The 18,201-nt window shown below is 41.9% G+C and overlaps 1 protein-coding gene across 1 annotated transcript; it reads left to right on the forward strand.

Annotated features, from left to right (window-relative positions):
* The first annotated feature begins 7,009 nt into the window (after nt 1-7,009).
* Nucleotides 7,010-9,162, forward strand: LOC140274522 (complement C1q-like protein 2). Its single transcript, XM_072369857.1, has 2 exons — nt 7,010-7,943; nt 8,614-9,162. Exons 1-2 carry the CDS (start codon nt 7,344-7,346, stop codon nt 8,791-8,793), a joined length of 780 nt encoding a protein of 259 aa, XP_072225958.1. The 5' UTR covers nt 7,010-7,343; the 3' UTR covers nt 8,794-9,162.
* The last annotated feature ends 9,039 nt before the right edge of the window (nt 9,163-18,201 follow it).

Genomic DNA, 18,201 nt, shown 5'->3' on the forward strand with positions numbered 1-18,201 from the left:
GTGTATTTGATAAGCTGGCCTTGGGATTAGAGAAAAAAGCAAAAGCGTGTTAAAATGATGTCTGACCGCGGGATACACACTGTCACCATGACTTCATCATGTCTGCCTTTGCCACTTGCAAAAGGTTGAATCCCCCCGGCTAGCTGTGCTGCATCAGTGTCACCACACACAAACATCTACGCACACCCTCCTCTTCCTCTCTCATGCTTTCTCTGCCAGGGCCTCGTCTTTGTTTATATTGCTTAAGGTCACAGTCCTTGACATACATATTTAATTTTCCTCACTCATAGGTATCAATTAGCTGTGTGTGGCAACCCATTAATCTTACAGTTTGTGTCAAAGGAGTGTTTTTGATCCAGCAGCAGAGTTTAGCTTACTGCTGTTCATGGAGAAGTGTTGGATTTAAATGATGTTGTCTGAGATTTATCCTTTTATTCAAGGTTTCAATCAGCTTTTATGTTAACGGGTTCTGCAAAATTTCATCGCTGGGATGGGAAACGTGGCGTAGGAGGGAAGGGAAGGTCATAAACATCATAAACAGCTTGCCTGAGGTAGACAGGTACAGCAACGCTAACATCTGACAGGATCTCACTGTCAGGGTGCTACATTCAGGACGGCACCTCCATGGAGGACCGATGCGTCTTCAGTGGCCTTCATGTGGGATTAGGGTCACACGGTGAGACAGGAGCTGATGCTGCAAGTTCTCTTGTCTTGTTGTGGTTCAGTGACGGTTTCTCACACATGTTTACAGTGATAGCCTGCGACGTTTTACTCATTCTTACGCTGTAATTGAAACACAGTCTCTCCTCTTTGATGGGGATGAACAACCTGCTTCCTCCCTGCCTTTTTAATGTCTGCATTATGTGGTTTTACCCTGGAAAAGATGTGTTCTTGTTGCTGTAAAATCTCAGAGAGCTTTTCTGCATTAATGCTGCCGTCACAGAAGTGGAAATGAGCTTTGGCAGGAGCCCTGATCCAACCCCATACCATCACAGAGCCTGGCTGCAGGGACTGGTTGCTCCTTTTGCTCCATTTCTTCCAGCAAAGATCTGTAATACTGATCGGTCTGACCACAGTACATATTTCCACTGTGCGATGGTCCATCCCAGATGCCTCCGAGCATCCCTGCCCTTTACGCACTGAAATTCCTGCAGATTTCTTGAATAAGTTCAAAGTGAAGCTTCTTTGAGAAGCATTTTCAACAATTTAAAGGGGAACTCCGGTATTTTTAAACCTGGACCTTATTTCTGGCATGAAATACGTTCATCTACTCACCGAGAACAGTTTGGTGAAAGTCGGCGTCCTTCAGAAGATATTTAGATAACTGGAGATCCATATAACGGAGAGAACGGGGCTTAGAGGATGCAGCCTCTAAATAAGGCATTATCTGTCTTTATTTCACCAATACTTTAAGAAGAATGAATGGATGAACGTGTGCTATAGCTCTGTTAGCTCATAGCTGCTGTTATGTGGCTACTTGCAGCTAAAGGAGAGCTAACGGAGGGATTTCTACACAGGCACTCTACTGGGACCACCGTTTTGAGCCAGAGTATACAGATGAGGAGCTCCTGGAAAGGAGGATGCAGAAGCAGAGAGAGGAACAGCTGGCCAGAGAACAACAGACCGCGAATCGATGCTAACTGGTGGTGTTCTTGTGGACGATGTTTACTGATGCCAACAGAGGAGGAATGCCTTTGTTGCTCCAGTAAAGACAGATAATGCCTTATTTAGAGGCTGCATCGTCTCCCACCTATTTCCCTGGAGGACAACAACATGGAAGCGTTCATTCATTCATTCTTCTTAAAGTATTGGTGAAATAAAGACAGATAATGCCTTATTTAGAGGCTGCATCCTCTAAGCCCCGTTCACTCCGTTATATGGATCTCCAGTTATCTAAATATCTTCTGAAGGACGCCGACTTTCTCCAAACTTTTCTCATGAGTAGATGAACGTATTTCCTGCCAGAAATAAGGTCTAAGTTTAAAAATACCGGAGTTCCCCTTTAATGATTTATTTAGCATTTTTCATGCCATCCCCACATACTCTAATTTGAGGTTATATTCCAAGACAATTCCAGTTTGACCGACAGCCTCTGACTCTCATGTTTAATTCATAAGCCAATTTGAATAGATGATGAGGTTAATGCAACAAAAAATACACACAAAACTATCGGGATCATGCAGTAAGAGTTTAAGGTAGCAAACATTTCTGGATTTGAATACTTTCTGTTGCAGATAAAAGGCCAAAAAGAAGGAGAATCAACACCTTGACTAATCTGAAACATGAAGGATGAAGCTCAAATGTACTTTGTTGTCATTAGTAGTTTAATGCAGGGCATGCGCTCTGCTGCTGATTGGCTGGAACATCTACTGATTAAGACATTTATGTCACACTCTCCCCACCAGAGCTTGCAGACTCAGGGTCATGTAAAGTACAACGCTGCTCATTTATAGCGGACACAGCGAGCTGTGACACCTCCACACTGCTCACACCAGCACTTGAGGTGCTCTTGACCTTCTGAAATTCTCATCCTGAACAGTAGGTGTCGCCACTGAGAGAATGTCACATGTCCACTGCGTGTTTGAGCTCTGTGAGACGTTAACTGTAACTTTTCAGGTTTTGCTGCTCCGTACAGACGCCTAAAGAGACGGACGCAATCTTTCCTCCACCTATTCCTGTTTTTTAAATGAGTCTCACATGCAGAGAACGACAGGCTACAGAAATCAGGGGCAGGACGAGCTGAAATGGTACCAAAACCCAAAGAAATGTCCAATATTCCAATCAGGTCTCCAAGATTTTAAATTTTTCTAAATTAAACTCTTTAAATCTAGGCTAAAAACATACTTATTTCAGATGGCTTTTAATACCCAGTAGTATGGTGACACTTTTATATTATCTTATTCAATTTTGTTGTATTTTATTGCGTTTACTGTTATTTTATTGTTTTTTACTTATTCTTTTCTTTATTTATTATCTGCTGTAAAGCACTTTGGTACCGAAATGGATTGTTGTAAAGGGCTGTAGAAATAAATTATATTTACATTTAAATACTCTTATTCTCATTCAATACTCTTAAATACCAATAATGACACGCACCCTTATAGAAGCAGCAAGAGGGACATATGACTAAAATGTTTCCACATCAGAGAGGACATATTTCTCCAGTATTTTGTTTAAGAAGCCACACAGTCCTCCTAATGAGGCTGGAAGTTGGAGTAGATGGACGGTGTTTTGTATTGTAACGCACACCAACTGTATTTGTTCATCACTTCCTGGTTGGTTTTATGTAACAACATTACTTATTTAAGGGGTAGAAAACAATGATGGTGAGTTCTAAGACCAGCGCTGATTGTAAGATCTCCATCTACTGACAATTTCAGCCTCTTGAAGTTGCATATTTGATATATTTGTTTCTGCATGGAGGCCTGCAGCACAGTGGTTTGGCATCGAGAGACAGAAGTAGGCTGGCAAGTCAGCACCGTCATATTCCACCAGTAAATGATGATGACATTTATGTCACTCATGCTATAGAATTCAACTCTCTCCAGGCACCATCGTAAATACGTTTGTACTTCTGACACGTTTGTTCTTACTGTGGTGTCACATTTTGGAGGGTGATTTCTTGTCTTCACATGTATTTTCTTCAAAGCAGTCACGCTATTTAAAAAAAATCCTCTGTGATGTCTAAGCAAAGCACTTATAAACCAGTTTAATGCGTCAGGTTTCACCTGATTGTGCACAGTTTAACGTCTGCAGGCTGCTAATGATGGACTGCTTCATTTGATTCACCGTATGGTTTGTGAGCAGCAGGGCTCTAACATGCACTGTGACGGCGCCGCAGGGCACAATAATCTCTGAAGCTGCGGTGCATAATGCGGACAGTGTGCCGTGCACAGCTCACCACAGCCTGAAGTCACGGTTAACTGTACTAATCCTGACTAAAGGTCATTCTGAGTTAGAGAGCATAACATGATCTCTGTGCCTTCCTGATGATTATTTTACGGGTTTTGTTTTGTACTTTATTGTTTTATTGCTCCAAAAGGTTGGGACGTTATGCAGATTGTAAAATAAAATAAATTAAAAAAACGCAAACATGGCAAAAGCTCAAAGTGAGAAATTTACTGTCATGCAAAATATCAGCTCACCTTGAGTTTGATGGCAGCAACACGTCAGGTCCATGTTTCCCACTGTGTGGCATCCCCTCTTCTTCTAACAACATCTGCACACATCTGGGAACTGAGGAGACCAGCTGCTGGACCTTTGGGAGATGAATGTTGTCCCACTCCTGTCTGATGGAGGATTCTAGCTGCTCAGCAGTCCTGAGTCTAAATGTTTTCAGGTGGTGAAACATCTGGACTGCAGGCAGGTCAGTGCAGCAGCTGGACTCTTCTACCATGAAGACCTTCAGCTGGAATAGATGCAGGAAGTGGTTCAGCTTTGTCCTGCTGAAATATGCAAGGCCTTCCCTGAAGAAGGGAGCAGATGTTGCTCTGAAACCTGTTTCTACCTTTCAGCATTGATGGAGCTTTTCCAGATGTGCAGAGATGCAGGCTTTGACCTGAGAGCTGATAAGAAGCTGGATGGTCCCTCTCCTCTTTATTCTGGAGGATGCAGCCTCCATGTTTTTGATCCATCTGACCACAGAACAGTTTTCCTCTTTGTCTCGGTCCATTTTAAACGAGCTTTGGTCCAGAGAAGACGGCAGAGTTTCTGGAGGTTCACATGTGGCTTCTTCTCTGGCTGATGGAGCTTTAACCTGCATCTGTGGATGTTACAGTGAGCTGTGCTCACAGACAGTGATTCCTGGAAGTGTTCCTGAGTCCATGCAGTGATTTCCAGGACAGAATCAGGTCTGTTTCTAATGCAGAGCTGCCCGAAGAGACTCTGCCTCTCTTAGGTGCTCTTTTTTTATACCCAATCATGTTACTCACCTGTTGTTAATTAACCTAATCAGCTCCAACGTGTTCCTCCAGTTGTTTCTTCTCAGTACCACTTACTTTTCCAGCCTTTAGTTGCTCCTGTCACAGCTTTTCTGAGACGTTTTGCTGCCGTTAGATTCAGGATGAGCTCATAGTTTTCATTACATGGTAAAATGTCGACATATTCGTGCTCCTCCTCTCGTGCAGACATGAGCAGGTAAGCTGGAGCCATGTTCAGGGACATGTTTACAGCTGAACTGAGAACAAGCCGAAATTGGTTGGGGGTTGGGTGGGAGTGCAGGGCTTCAGCTAAACCTCGTCTTCAGCCAGTGAAGATTTCTCCCTGTCACCTTGAGCTCTAAAGCCTCTGTTATGGATGTGTGGCCTGTGCTCCGATTCCTGATGCTAAGCTGCAGTCCCGCAGTTTTAAAGCATTTCAAATCTTTTGAGGAAATGTTTTATTTTTAAGTTTTTGAAAGAGCTAGAAATACCTAAAGGATTGCATTAATGAAAATCCTTCTTGAATGAGGAGCTTGAGAGCCATAATTAGAAAAAAATTCATGTTGGACTCAGCAAAAGTCGGCATGCACAACGAATCTGTATGCAACAGAATCATGATTTTATGTGCAAGACATGAATCTTAATCTGATGGAGAATCTAAATTCAGGCCCTATGGCACCAAACCTCATGAAACAAGACATCAAATGTGTCCCTGTAGCCGCAGAGAGCTCAGAGCTGAGGGTGTCGACCCACGTCAGACATCTCTGGTCCACTTCTAGCATATATTAGCTGATCCCCCCCCTTCTGTCCCTCTGTCTGTGTGTGAGTGCATGAAGTAGTCAGTCAGCTGATGTCACCACTGTGAACCTGCCCTCAGCCATAAGATGTGACTTTGAGAGTGCGGTCTGAGTCAAATATTTGGTCATGTATTTAGCTGCTGTGAGTTGAAGCTGTTCATTAAATCTGACTTTGACCTGGATTTATCCACGTTCAAAATACAAATAACAGGCAGCTTCAGCCGTGTCCCGACTTCTCTGTGCAAACGAACTGCATGGGAGACCAAACCAACAAACTTTCATTTCCAGATGTAAATAAAATGGACAATCAGAGCCTTACTCTCACTCTGGTGGGACAGGATCTCATCTCATTGTTTTACTTTCTGGCATTCAGCTGCAGGGTAGAAAGTATTTATTTTCAAGTGCACAATATTTATGGAAACTTTGACAGATAAAATGAGACCAGGAGCTGTTTCTGATGTTAAGTTCTCTGGAATGAGAAAGAACTGAATATCTAAAGTATATATTACAGCAGGCAGGATCAATCTATCAAACAAAAATACTTTAAAGAGACAGAACTTCTTCCCAAATGTGCCTTTGGGTAGCAGGTGGAAACGATCTGTAATCATGAATGTGGCACTCGTGTTGTAAAGATGTTCTCTGACCCTAATTGTGACTGTTTTCTGACCCTAATGTCATTTTATTGTCTTAACCCAACCAGGAAGAAGCAACAATGCTTGAGTAAAGTGTTCTCATGTTATTGGCTGAATGCGACTCAGAAAGAAGTCCACAGCATCATCTGAATTTAATGTTATTTAATTATGTTTCCACAATCAAAATATGTTTCTCCTTTTATTCAATCTAATCTTACTCATATTCATAGTCTGATACTAACATTGAATTATTTAGAATTTAACCGTTTTATCTGTGCTTTGCGTTTTTTTATAGAAATCTTTTTTTAAGATTTAAATGTCATTACATTTCCTCAGCTCGTCAATTCTTTCGGCCCTTGTGTTGAGCATCATATGGTGCGCTGGAATCCATCTTTTTTACTGTTTCAACTATTCTTTTTTTGGGAGGGGGGCTGTGTTTCTGGTATTTATGGTGACTGGGTTGGAAATGGCCACCCCAGGCCACCCACTGGCTCTGCCCCTGACATAAATAGCTCTATAACTGAGATTTGACTTCATGCACATCTTTCATTTCTTCAGGTGGATCAAACCTTTCACATATAGCAGTTTTATTCAGATAAGCTGTGTTTGGCTTATTTTACCACATTCTTTTTCCACTATGCTCTCCGTATTTCTCCGTCCCCCTGTCTGTGGGATGCAGCTTTAATTTGAAGCCATATCTTCCGGTCTTATCATTGCAAACAACTGGACGCAGCTGTCTGCGCGCACCCAGCTAAGATGCGCGCCTCCTCTCTGGTCACAGCCGCTGCCCATGAGCATCAAGTCACGAATTAGAGCAGCTGGACCAAGTTCCGCGCACTTTCTTAACTTCATCTTATTTGTTTTTATTCTCCTGATCTTCCCCTGTTTTATCCGTCACCATTCCAGGCCAGAGAGGCTCCACGGGCTTTCTGTCGTCCATTGGTGCCCGTGCGCGGAGAAAGTGGTCCGTGGTCGTCCTGGTGACCGTCATCGCGATGGTTCTGCTGATTCTGACCGTCGCTGTCCCGCTACTGATGCTCCGCTCCTCTGAGACCTCCGCGCATTACTACGAAATGATGGGCACCTGTCGGATGGTGTGCGACCCGTACAGCCCCAAACCGGGAGGCGCCACCGCCATGGAGGTGATCCAGAATGTGAACGGTGTCGCTCCGCAGCCGCCGATGGCGCAAGGGAGCCGCGGGGAGCCGGGGAGACCTGGGAAGCCTGGACCCAGAGGTCCACAAGGAGAACCCGGACCTCCGGGTCCGAGGGGGCCACCGGGGGAGCGCGGGGACAGCAAAATAGGTTTCCCCGCAATAACGGGAACACCGGGCGGTGACAACAGCGAGGCAGACGGCGTGAACTCCACAGTCAGCGGGTTCAGGATCGCTTTTTATGTAGGTCTGAAGAATCCGCACGAGGGATACGAGGTGTTAAAGTTTGACGACGTGATCACAAACTTGGGGAACCACTACGATCCGAGCACCGGGAAGTTCACCTGCCATGTGTCCGGGATCTATTTCTTCACTTACCATGTGCTGATGCGCGGAGGAGACGGAACCAGCATGTGGGCAGACCTGTGCAAGAACGGACAGGTAGACTGTGATTATCAAGTAGTTGAATGTGGAAATCCTGTTATTCTGGTGGAAAGACAAGGATAAATCCCAGTGACTCCGCTTTGCATTCAGAACAAAGTGACAAAGACTTGATTTGGTTATGTCTGATTTGATAAAAACAGGCAAAGTTTAATATTAAAAGAAAGGCGCATATGGATTTTACGCACCAAATGCGCACCAGACGCCGTAAAGCTGATCTTTTCACACCAGTTAAAACGAGTTATATAACAGCACATCCAATCGAGCTGTAGCTTAAACGAATTCAGAACAACACGAACCTGGTTAGCCTGTGTGCCTTCAATGTTTGACAGTGGCACTGGTGCAGAAATCCTCTCTGGATGAGTGTTTCTTCTCAGATGTTTACAGCAGCTCGATGCGGGTCAGATTTCAGACTAACGTCACATATAGTCATTATGGGCTCTGACAGAAGGTTGAGTTCTAACTTATGTAAGTGAATGTGGTTAATTTGATTTAATTATATGTTACTGTTAACCCAGTTTACCCCTTATATCTCCTCTATTATTAGAATCTAATCATCTTACGCACCACTGGTGTTTCGCTTTGCCTCGTAGGTATATGTGAACTTTTTTCACTGAACGCATATGTCGACTATCTTCTTTTATTACTCTATCTCTATTTTTCTAACCAGGTTCGGGCCAGTGCCATAGCTCAGGATGCAGACCAGAACTACGACTACGCCAGCAACAGTGCCGTGCTGCACTTGGACTCTGGAGACGAAGTCTACGTCAAACTGGATGGCGGCAAAGCTCATGGAGGCAATAACAACAAGTACAGCACCTTCTCTGGCTTCATCTTATACCCCGACTAAAGCTGTTGCAGTAGGACTTGGACTGTAATCATTGTTGAAATTTGCCACAAGTACAAATCAAATGCGTTTCTCTTTTGCACATCAATGTCACATAAACTGGCTTATCCTCATCTGTATTTTGTTTTCATTTAAGAGATAAGGCTGTATTTATTTTAACTTATGTTCAGCTGGAGGTCATGAGGGAGAGCATGGAAGAACTGATGTTTCAGGTCATTTCAGGTCAATTTAAAAAGACAGGCTTTAATATTTCAATCATGCAAAAAAGGAAATGCAACACATGTTGTTTGGCCTTTTCAAAGTATAATTAAAAACTGAAATCTTCAGATGAAACCCATCATTTTCATGGGGATCAATCTGAAAAATAAAGAACTATGCGAACAATTTGATCAGAATTGACCCTCTTAACGTCACTACTTCTAAAGAAACTGAGACAAACTACCAAACAGAAGACAGGAAGGCTGCTTCAAGCTTCAGTAAACGGTTTGAATAAAAAAATTAGTGCATCAGACAAAATGCGCATTCAACCATGCAGTTCACTTACTCTACAATAACAAATCTGCAGAAAAGTGCAGCCACCTAAAGACATCTTTTTGAATAAATCTTTTTTAAATCATGTAGGCTACTCATTCTGCCATTAGTGACAAAGTTAGCTAACTAGCTAGCTGTTAGCCCACTGAAAAGCTTGATAATTGTTCTCCCTCTGCTATTAAACTCTACATTACACCAAATGATGCTTAAAACAAAATGTCAGGGGCTAGGAACAACAGAAATAGAAAGCTAAGTTGAATGAGTAGTCCTAGCATGTTGCTAATCGCGGGCATGATAGACGTTAGCTTACCAACTAGCTGGTAAGCTAATGGCTGTTAACATGTAGTTTTTTTCTAGAGATGTTTTAAAGATTTATTTGGATAATTGCAACAAAATGATGGAATCACACATTTCATAAGACAATAATAATTACTTTTTTTAGCCACATTATTTTAGTTTTATCTTGTAGAACAGTTTTATTCCCCTTTTTCCCCACTGGAAAAGAAGCATATTGTCATGTAGGCTATGTATGGAAAAAAATGACAAAGTGATAAAGATAAGGCATGCAGTTTTTCATGTCCGTTCTAAAGAAATTGGTAGGTACTCATATACAAACGTAAATAATACTATTGTCACTACTACTGTTTATCAAAAATAACTGAATATTTTTCTTTGTTGCCAAAAAAATATCAGGTTAAGAGTCATCTACTTGTGTGTGTTACCGTACTTTCACAACAGATTTTAGACGATACAGATAAAACTTTTCACATATAATTTATGTGGATGATGTCTTCTTTTTACCCTAAAGCCTGTGTGGACTGAACGTGGTAATGGCTGTTACGAATAGGAGGAATTACACATTTTTGAAGGTTATTGGAAGCTTGTGAGTATTGTTTGTAGACAGATCTGAAAAAATGTGAGCCCAGCTTTTAAAATGCAGTACGCTGAAACTTCTAAATGGTCAGTGCAGACTGAAAACCTGCAAAAAGAACTCTAAATGATAACTTAGGCTGCTTTAGCAAGCAAAACTGTGGGTCTTGGAGTTAGAGTTTAACGTTATAACCAAATACACTGAATCTGTTTTCATATTCTGTTCTGGTTTTGTTCTCATATATGCCAATAAATACAGTTTGAAAAAAAAGCTGCTTTTAGCTTATTTATCAGACATTTTTTTTTCCGATTTTAATCAAATACAAAGACTCCGTGTCTGCCTGAAATCTGCCTGCACATGTTTTCTCTCACAGATGCCTGAAAACCATTGCCTGTCTGAATGCGTTGCGCCACGTTGTCGTTTACAAACCGGCTTCTCTGCAGTGGGTCCCTCGGGTTCCAGGTGCCGCCCCGAATGTCCTTTAGTTCCATTAGGACTCGTGGATATTTTCAGTAGGCTGGCCGTGTAACAAGTCGAACTGTATTAATTGTTTATATGTGTATTCTGCACAGTTCAGTTTTTTCCACAAGCTGTTTTTTCATTTCACCTATTTGTTAAGCAAATGGACGTCACCTTTTGACCCTCGGACTGCAGAGTCAATAGATTATGTTCAGCTGTGATGCAAAACTATTGCATGTGAGTTTAGGAATATGTAACTTTCTTCATATACATATGTATATGAAATACTGTCGCTTACACCTAAATAAGCAGCTTGAGTCTTCTTTGTGTCATTCTGAAATATATAACTGAGTGTTTCACTCCTGAAGAGTTTGTATTGATATTTGCAAATGCTCCACCAGGCTCAAATATTGCTGTAAGCCCTCATTAAGATGATGGCTGTTTTGTGTGTGTTTTGGATTTACTTTCTAATACCCCTCCTTCCTCTGGGAGCCATACAAACCAGCTGTTTACACACCACTCATGTCACTTTAAATGGAAATCATGGGAAACAAATATTAGTATGTCTGCTTAGATAAACCTCTATTAAGGCGTTGGCTTATTTTCCTGCACCCTACAAACAATCTCTTTCCTCCTCTGAGGGGATTGTGTCATTACTGAGGATCCCTCAGTTCACATTTGTCATTGCCAGTTTTATGATTAGCAACTGATCATATTGTAAAGGTTGTGAGCATATTTGGAAAGACAGACAAGTGGAGTGTGGTTTGAATTAGTTTCCTGACAGCACAGCAATTGAATTTATGTAAATACATCATCACAAACATTGTGAGACGGAAAAGAAAATCATAAGCCTTCAGTTAAACTGTTCTGTATTATCATTCACTGTTAATTCTTTTCAAACCGCCCTCCAACACCATCGACGATTAGTCTGGAAATTCTCTTTTAACTTGGAGTTATTGTGATAACAGGCAGGTTTTCCCCACACTAACTACACAATAACCAGGGACCCAAAAATAATCCAAATCTGAATCAAAAGTAAGAACAGGCTGACTGTGCTCCTTATCCTATCTTCTAATCCTAACCCTTCCCTTAACTTAAACTTCAAAATCAGCACTCTTTGACCCCTCTCCCTCTTTCTAAACCCAACTTCTCTCCTTACTTCAACCCAAGAGATCCAGCCATAACAAAAAACAGAAACAGGGCTCTCAGGAGCCAGGATGGGTTTGTCTCTTCCAGGCTACCGTAGATTCAGATCAGTGCAAAATGGCAGACATCGAGAAAAACCTGTGCTGCCTACTGACATAAAGGCATCTCACTTGATGTTACAGTAATGAAAGTAATAGATTTCCCAAATAAATCCCCCATATTTGAAGGCCACAGTGTGTGAGGCACAAAGAGGAAAAGATATATTCATAATTCATAACTCCAAAATTGCAACCGAGCTTGGCTTGGTGCCATTTTGCCAGCAGGGTTTGACATTGGCGAGGAGCTCCTTAGGCACATTTTGTTTTAATTTAATTTTCCTACTTACTTTTAAACTACAGCACACATTCCTCAACAGACCCTCAGACCATCTCTGCCCCTGGTATCCTCCTATTTATCATCAATACCAGCCAGATGTCACAACTGGATTGACCTACAAACAGAAGGACTGTGAGTTACTGTGAGATAACTTGGACTGAAGGCTATTCTTTTATCCAGCTTATTTTGATCACAGGAGAATGCGTCTTCATTGTAGGAGGTAGTAACAATGTGAAGCAATCCCACCTTGTGTGTGCTTACAGGCACCAAACCAGCAGAACTCACCACTCGAACCAAAGGTGCTGTCGTCACTCAGCTGATTCCACATCGTCGGCTTGATGTGAGAAAGGAAACAGCGATGCAGGGCTGAACCGCCTCTGTTTGGCATGTCTGCATTACGAAGAGGAACCATGGTGGTTATTTTTCACCTGCAGGGTGCAACCGATGTGTAACAAAAAGCTTTTGGTAAACAAAAAGCTTTTGGCTAGTTCCTAGCCACAGCATTACATACTGACACATCATGGGACAAAGGTTTGTAAACCAATGGGTAAAGCAGGTTATTCTAGAGGTCTTTCTCCCGAGAGGCATGTCAGTCCAGATGGGATACGTAATCCTGCCTGTGACGTACGGGTCTTCCTCAGGGATAGAAGCACATAGAATTCCCCATGAAGATATCAACAAGGTATCTTCGCCTGCACAACCTCAAAAACAACTGGATGGTTTTATTGCAGCTTGTGATTTAAATCAAACAAACCATCCCAGCCAGGAGGCGAGGAAAGGGATTTAAACCTCCACATTCATGGCTAATACTTTGGAAAAGCTTCCAATACCCTCATTTTGGTCAGTTCGACCAAGTTTCCCGCTTCTCCAACCAACTTACCGTCATGTTGTGCTTGCTTTAAATGGTTTTGTACATTATAAGTTACACTGAAACTGGGATGAATCTCATTACATTTGCACCTGGCAGTGAGCGGGATACATTAGGCAGGAAGTGAACATTCTGGTTAAAGTTCTTGAAGTTGATGGGGAAGCTTAAGGATTTGAGCGATTTTGACAAAGGCAAACTTGTGATGGCCTGAGTCAGAGAACTGAAGCACTTATGGGATGTTCCCGGTCTGCAGTGGTCTGATGAACTGTTAACGAATGGTTAGAGGAACAAGACAACGAGTTCAAGGTACTGACTTGGTCTCCAAATTCTCCAGATCTCAATCCAATCGAGCAAACAAGGAAAGTGAGGGACAAACAAGTGTGATCCATGGGAGCTCCTCCTTGCAGCTTACACACTGAAAAAAATAACTCATAAGATTTACTTAAAAAATATATTGTAAGTATTTGCATGCAAATGATTTAAGTAAACTTTAATCCTGCAATATTAAGTAAAACTCACTTTCCTGTATCAAATAAATGTTACTTTCCATAAAACATTACAGTTGTGGAAATATTAAGTAACATTTACAGTTACCAGATATCATTAAATATCTTGCGTCACACTACATGCAGATATATTATATATTATTACAAATTTAAAACGTGCTGTAACGTCCGGAGCAGCGTCACTTCCTGTGTGCATGCGTTTCGAAACACTTTCAGAGTAAAGTTTATGTAAAATGTTTAGGTTTATGGACATACATCTATTAAATATTTAAATGATATGAGGAAACTGAAGTAAAACTTACTTTTCCCCTATAATTCATGTGTTACGTTAATAAAATGTTTAATTTTACTTAAGAAACTCTAGTTCTTACTGAATCTTAAAAATACAAGGTAGAAATTATGACAGTTACTCTAATAGAATTTATCGCACCAAAAAGTCACTTTTTTCATTGCAAGATTTAAAGGATCTGGTACTGAACCTCTGAGGTCCAACAGAGTCCATGACTCAATTGGTCAGGGTAGCTTGATTTGATGAAAAATGTGGACGAACACATCATTGTCATAATGTTACGCCTGATCTGTGTTCATCTGAGTTCTTCTATTGTTTAAATTGATCAATCTTTTCCACAAAGATGACCCATCTCTGATGTTTTCTTCATCGTTGCAGTATAGGCAGGTTTCATTCACTGGCTGCTTCGGACAGTTTCTGCTCAGACGGAGTAAAAAGGCGTGAACTGAAGCGATGATGTCACCAGTGAAAGTCTTCTAAACTGTTTAAAGATGGGCTTGTTGAGCCCCCCACTGCAGACACATCCAGGATGAAAAGTGGAGTTGCTGACACCAACTGAGACATCAACAGCAGTACGTGTCACAGACTGCCTGACGGATGCTTACAAGCTCACGTATCTACGAACAGGATAGATGATCGGGACGCTCCGTCCCCCCCTGGCCAGGGTGACAGTGAGCGATCGCTGACTGACAGGAAGAGTAGTGAAATCCTCTGATGGATGAGATAAGTGGGCCAAGCCTTCACGTACACACAGGCCTTGTTCAGGGGAATTCAGCCTGACAGGCAGCTGAGCAACAGGCATCATATTGGAGTAATGATAGCATGTGTCATCAGGCACTCCAGCTGCTGAGCTCCGCCAGGCTTAGAGCGGGTGTGCGGTTATAGTTGCCATCTCCACAAATGATCATTCTAATTAATTACAGTGATTACCGAGTCTGATCTTACAACATAAAAAAAAAACACACCAACCTGACACCCAGACGTGTGTTTCTGGCAGTAAAGAGCAGTGTGCCTCGCCTGATTCCAGCTAGCATCTGACTGCCAAACCGGCATGAAATATTGCGGCTGACAAGCTCTCCGCACAGGCAGCCAATCATCGGGGCATTTTTAAAACCTCTCCTCATTCTTTCACTCCAACGATTTCATCCCTGCGATGATTGATCCATGTTCATGCCTGAGATGCAAATGCCAACATGGCATGAGTAAAATCTAAAGGAGACCCACAGAGAAGGGTGCATGCTGAGAATTTTCACTTTGAATGACACTTGGAAACCTTCTGCTGATATTCTTTTGTTAATGTGCAAGTCGGTGGCTCGCAGTCTACACAGCTCGAGTGGAAGAGCACCAAAGAGAGGAGGTTAAATCGTCACATTACAGATGGAAATGTGCAGTCAAGAGGTTGATTAAACTTTAGAGACTTAAGGAAATGTTGTTGATGGGGTAAAAAAACTGAATAAAATCTCTATTTATTGACATACGGATTTCTTTGCACGCAAAAGACATCCAGAAACAGTGCTCTCGACTCATCTTTGGTATATTTTAAGATGACTGTTAGGATACATTGGGCTCAAATTGTAAGAGTTGTAGCTGGAAGCATGAGACCCATGAACTGAGTCCAGAACTGAACCAGCAAAAATAACTTCAACTCAAGACTCATAATCTTTTAAAACTAAGACTGTGACATGTTTATGAGAACAACGCCATGATAAATGGGTGCCGTAATTAAAGCTAAAGGTGACAGGAGCAACGAAAGGCTGGAAAAGTAAGTGAAACTAAGAAGAAACAGCTGGAGGAACATGTGGCAACTAATTAGGTCAATTAGCAACAAGTCAGGGATGTGATTGGGTAGAAAAAGCACCTTAGAGAGGCAGAGTCCTTCAGAAGTAAAGATGAACAGATTAACAGTCTGCAAAAAAGTGTGGATCAATTTCAGAATAATGTCTGTTAGACTTTGAATATTCCATCATCTACAGAATATAATATCATCAAAGGATTCAGAGGATCTGGAGACGTCTCTGTGACCTTCAGGCTCTCAGGCAGCTCTGCATTAGAAACAGACCTGATTCTGTCCTGGAATCACTGCATGGACCCAGGAACACTTCCAGGAATCACTGTCTGTGAGCACAGCTCACTGTAACATCCACAGATGCAGGTTAAAGCTCCATCAGGCAGAGAAGAAGCCACATGTGAACCTGATCCAGAAACACTGCCGTCTTCTCTGGACCGAAGCTCGTTTAAAATGGACCGAGACAAAGAGGAAAACTGTTCTGTGGTCAGAGGGATCAAAAACATGGACGCTGCATCCTCCAGAATAAAGAGGAGAGGGACCATCCAGCTTCTTATCAGCTCTCAGGTCAAAGCCTGCATCTCTGCACATCTGGAAAAGCTCCATCAATGCTGAAAGGTAGAAACAGGCTTCAGAGCAACATCTGCTCCCTTCTTCAGGGAAGGCCTTGCATATTTCAGCAGGACAAAGTTGAACCACATCCTGCATCTATTCCAGCTGAAGGTCTTCATGGTAGAAGAGTCCAGCTGCTGCACTGACCTGCCTGCAGTCCAGATGTTTCACCACCTGAAAACATTTAGACTCAGGACTGCTGAGCAGCTAGAATCCTCCATCAGACAGGAGTGGGACAACATTCCTCTCCCAAAGGTCCAGCAGCTGGTCTCCTCAGTTCCCAGATGTTTACAGATGTTGTTAAAGGACGAGGGGATGCTACACAGTGGGAAACATGAACCTGACGAGTTGCTGCCATCAAACTCAAGATGAACTGATATTTTTCATGAAACAGTCTCACTTTCAGCATTTAATGAGATTTGCACATCATTGCTCTATTTTTATTTACATTTTGCACAGCGTCCCACATTTTCTGGAACTGGGGGGGTGGGGGGTGGTGGTCAGACTCAGCAGAACCAATCTGTGGCTGCGTTTAACACTAAAGCTTATTTTTTACTTTTCCTGCCTATGATCAGGTTTGTCTCATTTGATTTGATTTACTCAAAGTGGAAGCAGGTGAGGTTACGCCACCAAAAATAGAATAAAAGCTTCAATTGATAAATAAAAGTTCAACATTGGAGATGGAGGGGATGCCACACAGTGGGAAACATGAACCTGACGAGTTGCTGCCATCAAACTCAAGATGAACTGATATTTTTCCTGATAATGTTCAACATTTGACATGTTTTCTTTGTTCTGTAGTGAATAAAATATGAGCTGCAAATCTTTGCATTTTACACAGCATAACTTTAACTTTACAAACCCAGCAGTAAACACAACGGTCCCTAAGATGCTGCGCAGCAGTTGAATTATTGCTCAGGATTACGACTCATATGCTGTGCAGTGATTTGGCCGAACGCTGACTCACTCTGTCTGTCACGCCGCGCTCCGGGAATCTCCTCCGAGCTTTAATCGTCCAAATGAGGGGAAACGGAGCCAAGGAGCAGAGAAGACAAAGAAGATGAAGGTTGTTTTTCTTTATTTCTAAAATCGAGGTTAATAAGACGGCTAACGGCTGCAGGGCCGTGCTTATCTTACAAATGTGTGCTTTTATGAACCCAACACGTCACGAAGCTTCCTCCGTCGGATCCTGCTCACAGCAGCATGTCTGTCCACTCTCGAGGCTGCTTTAGTCCACAGTGTGTCGGTGACCTTATGCATCTTTTAACCTCTTTTACATTCATAAGAAAGAGCCTTTCAGAGATCATATCAGCCGCCCTGCGTCATTAAAATGAACAGAATAATAAAGGTGCATGTTTGTTAAAAGCCTGAAGCCTGAAGCGGAAGTCGATCAACTGGAGACAAACAGATAGAAATATTCTATCTTCTTCTATCTATCCATCTATCTATCTATCTATCTATCTATCTATCTATCTATCTATCTATCTATCTATCTATCTATCTATCTATCTATCTATCTATCTATCTATCTATCTATCTATCTATCTATCCATCCATCCAACATCTATCTATCTATCTATCTATCTATCTATCTATCTATCTATCTATCTATCTATCTATCTATCTATCCATCCATCCAACATCTATCTATCTATCTATCTATCTATCTATCTATCTATCTATCTATCTATCTATCTATCCATCCATCCATCCAACATCTATCTATCTATCTATCTATCTATCTATCTATCTATCTATCTATCTATCTATCTATCTATCTATCTATCTATCTATCTATCTATCTATCTATCTATCTATCTATCTATCCATCCATCCATCCATCCATCCATCCATCCATCCATCTATCTAAAAGCCTGAAGCCTGAAGCGGAAGTCGATCAACTGGAGATAAACAGCAGCAATTAAAGCAACTCATCAGTTGTTTCTGTGAGAAAATGACCTGTTTCTG

Source organism: Leuresthes tenuis, unplaced genomic scaffold, assembly GCF_036924035.1.
Source record: "Leuresthes tenuis unplaced genomic scaffold, fLeuTen1.0.hap1 SCAF_1, whole genome shotgun sequence".
NCBI classification, from domain to species: domain Eukaryota; kingdom Metazoa; phylum Chordata; class Actinopteri; order Atheriniformes; family Atherinopsidae; genus Leuresthes; species Leuresthes tenuis.

What these genes read in the sequence shown, in the direction of transcription:
- LOC140274522 (XM_072369857.1), top strand. Translation starts at nt 7,344, where the DNA reads ATGGTTCTGCTGATTCTGACCGTCGCTGTCCCGCTACTGATGCTCCGC. An exon ending in ACCTGTGCAAGAACGGACAG is followed by an intron (nt 7,944 to 8,613) that starts GTAGACTGTGAT and finishes TTTTCTAACCAG; the next exon opens with GTTCGGGCCAGTGCCATAGC.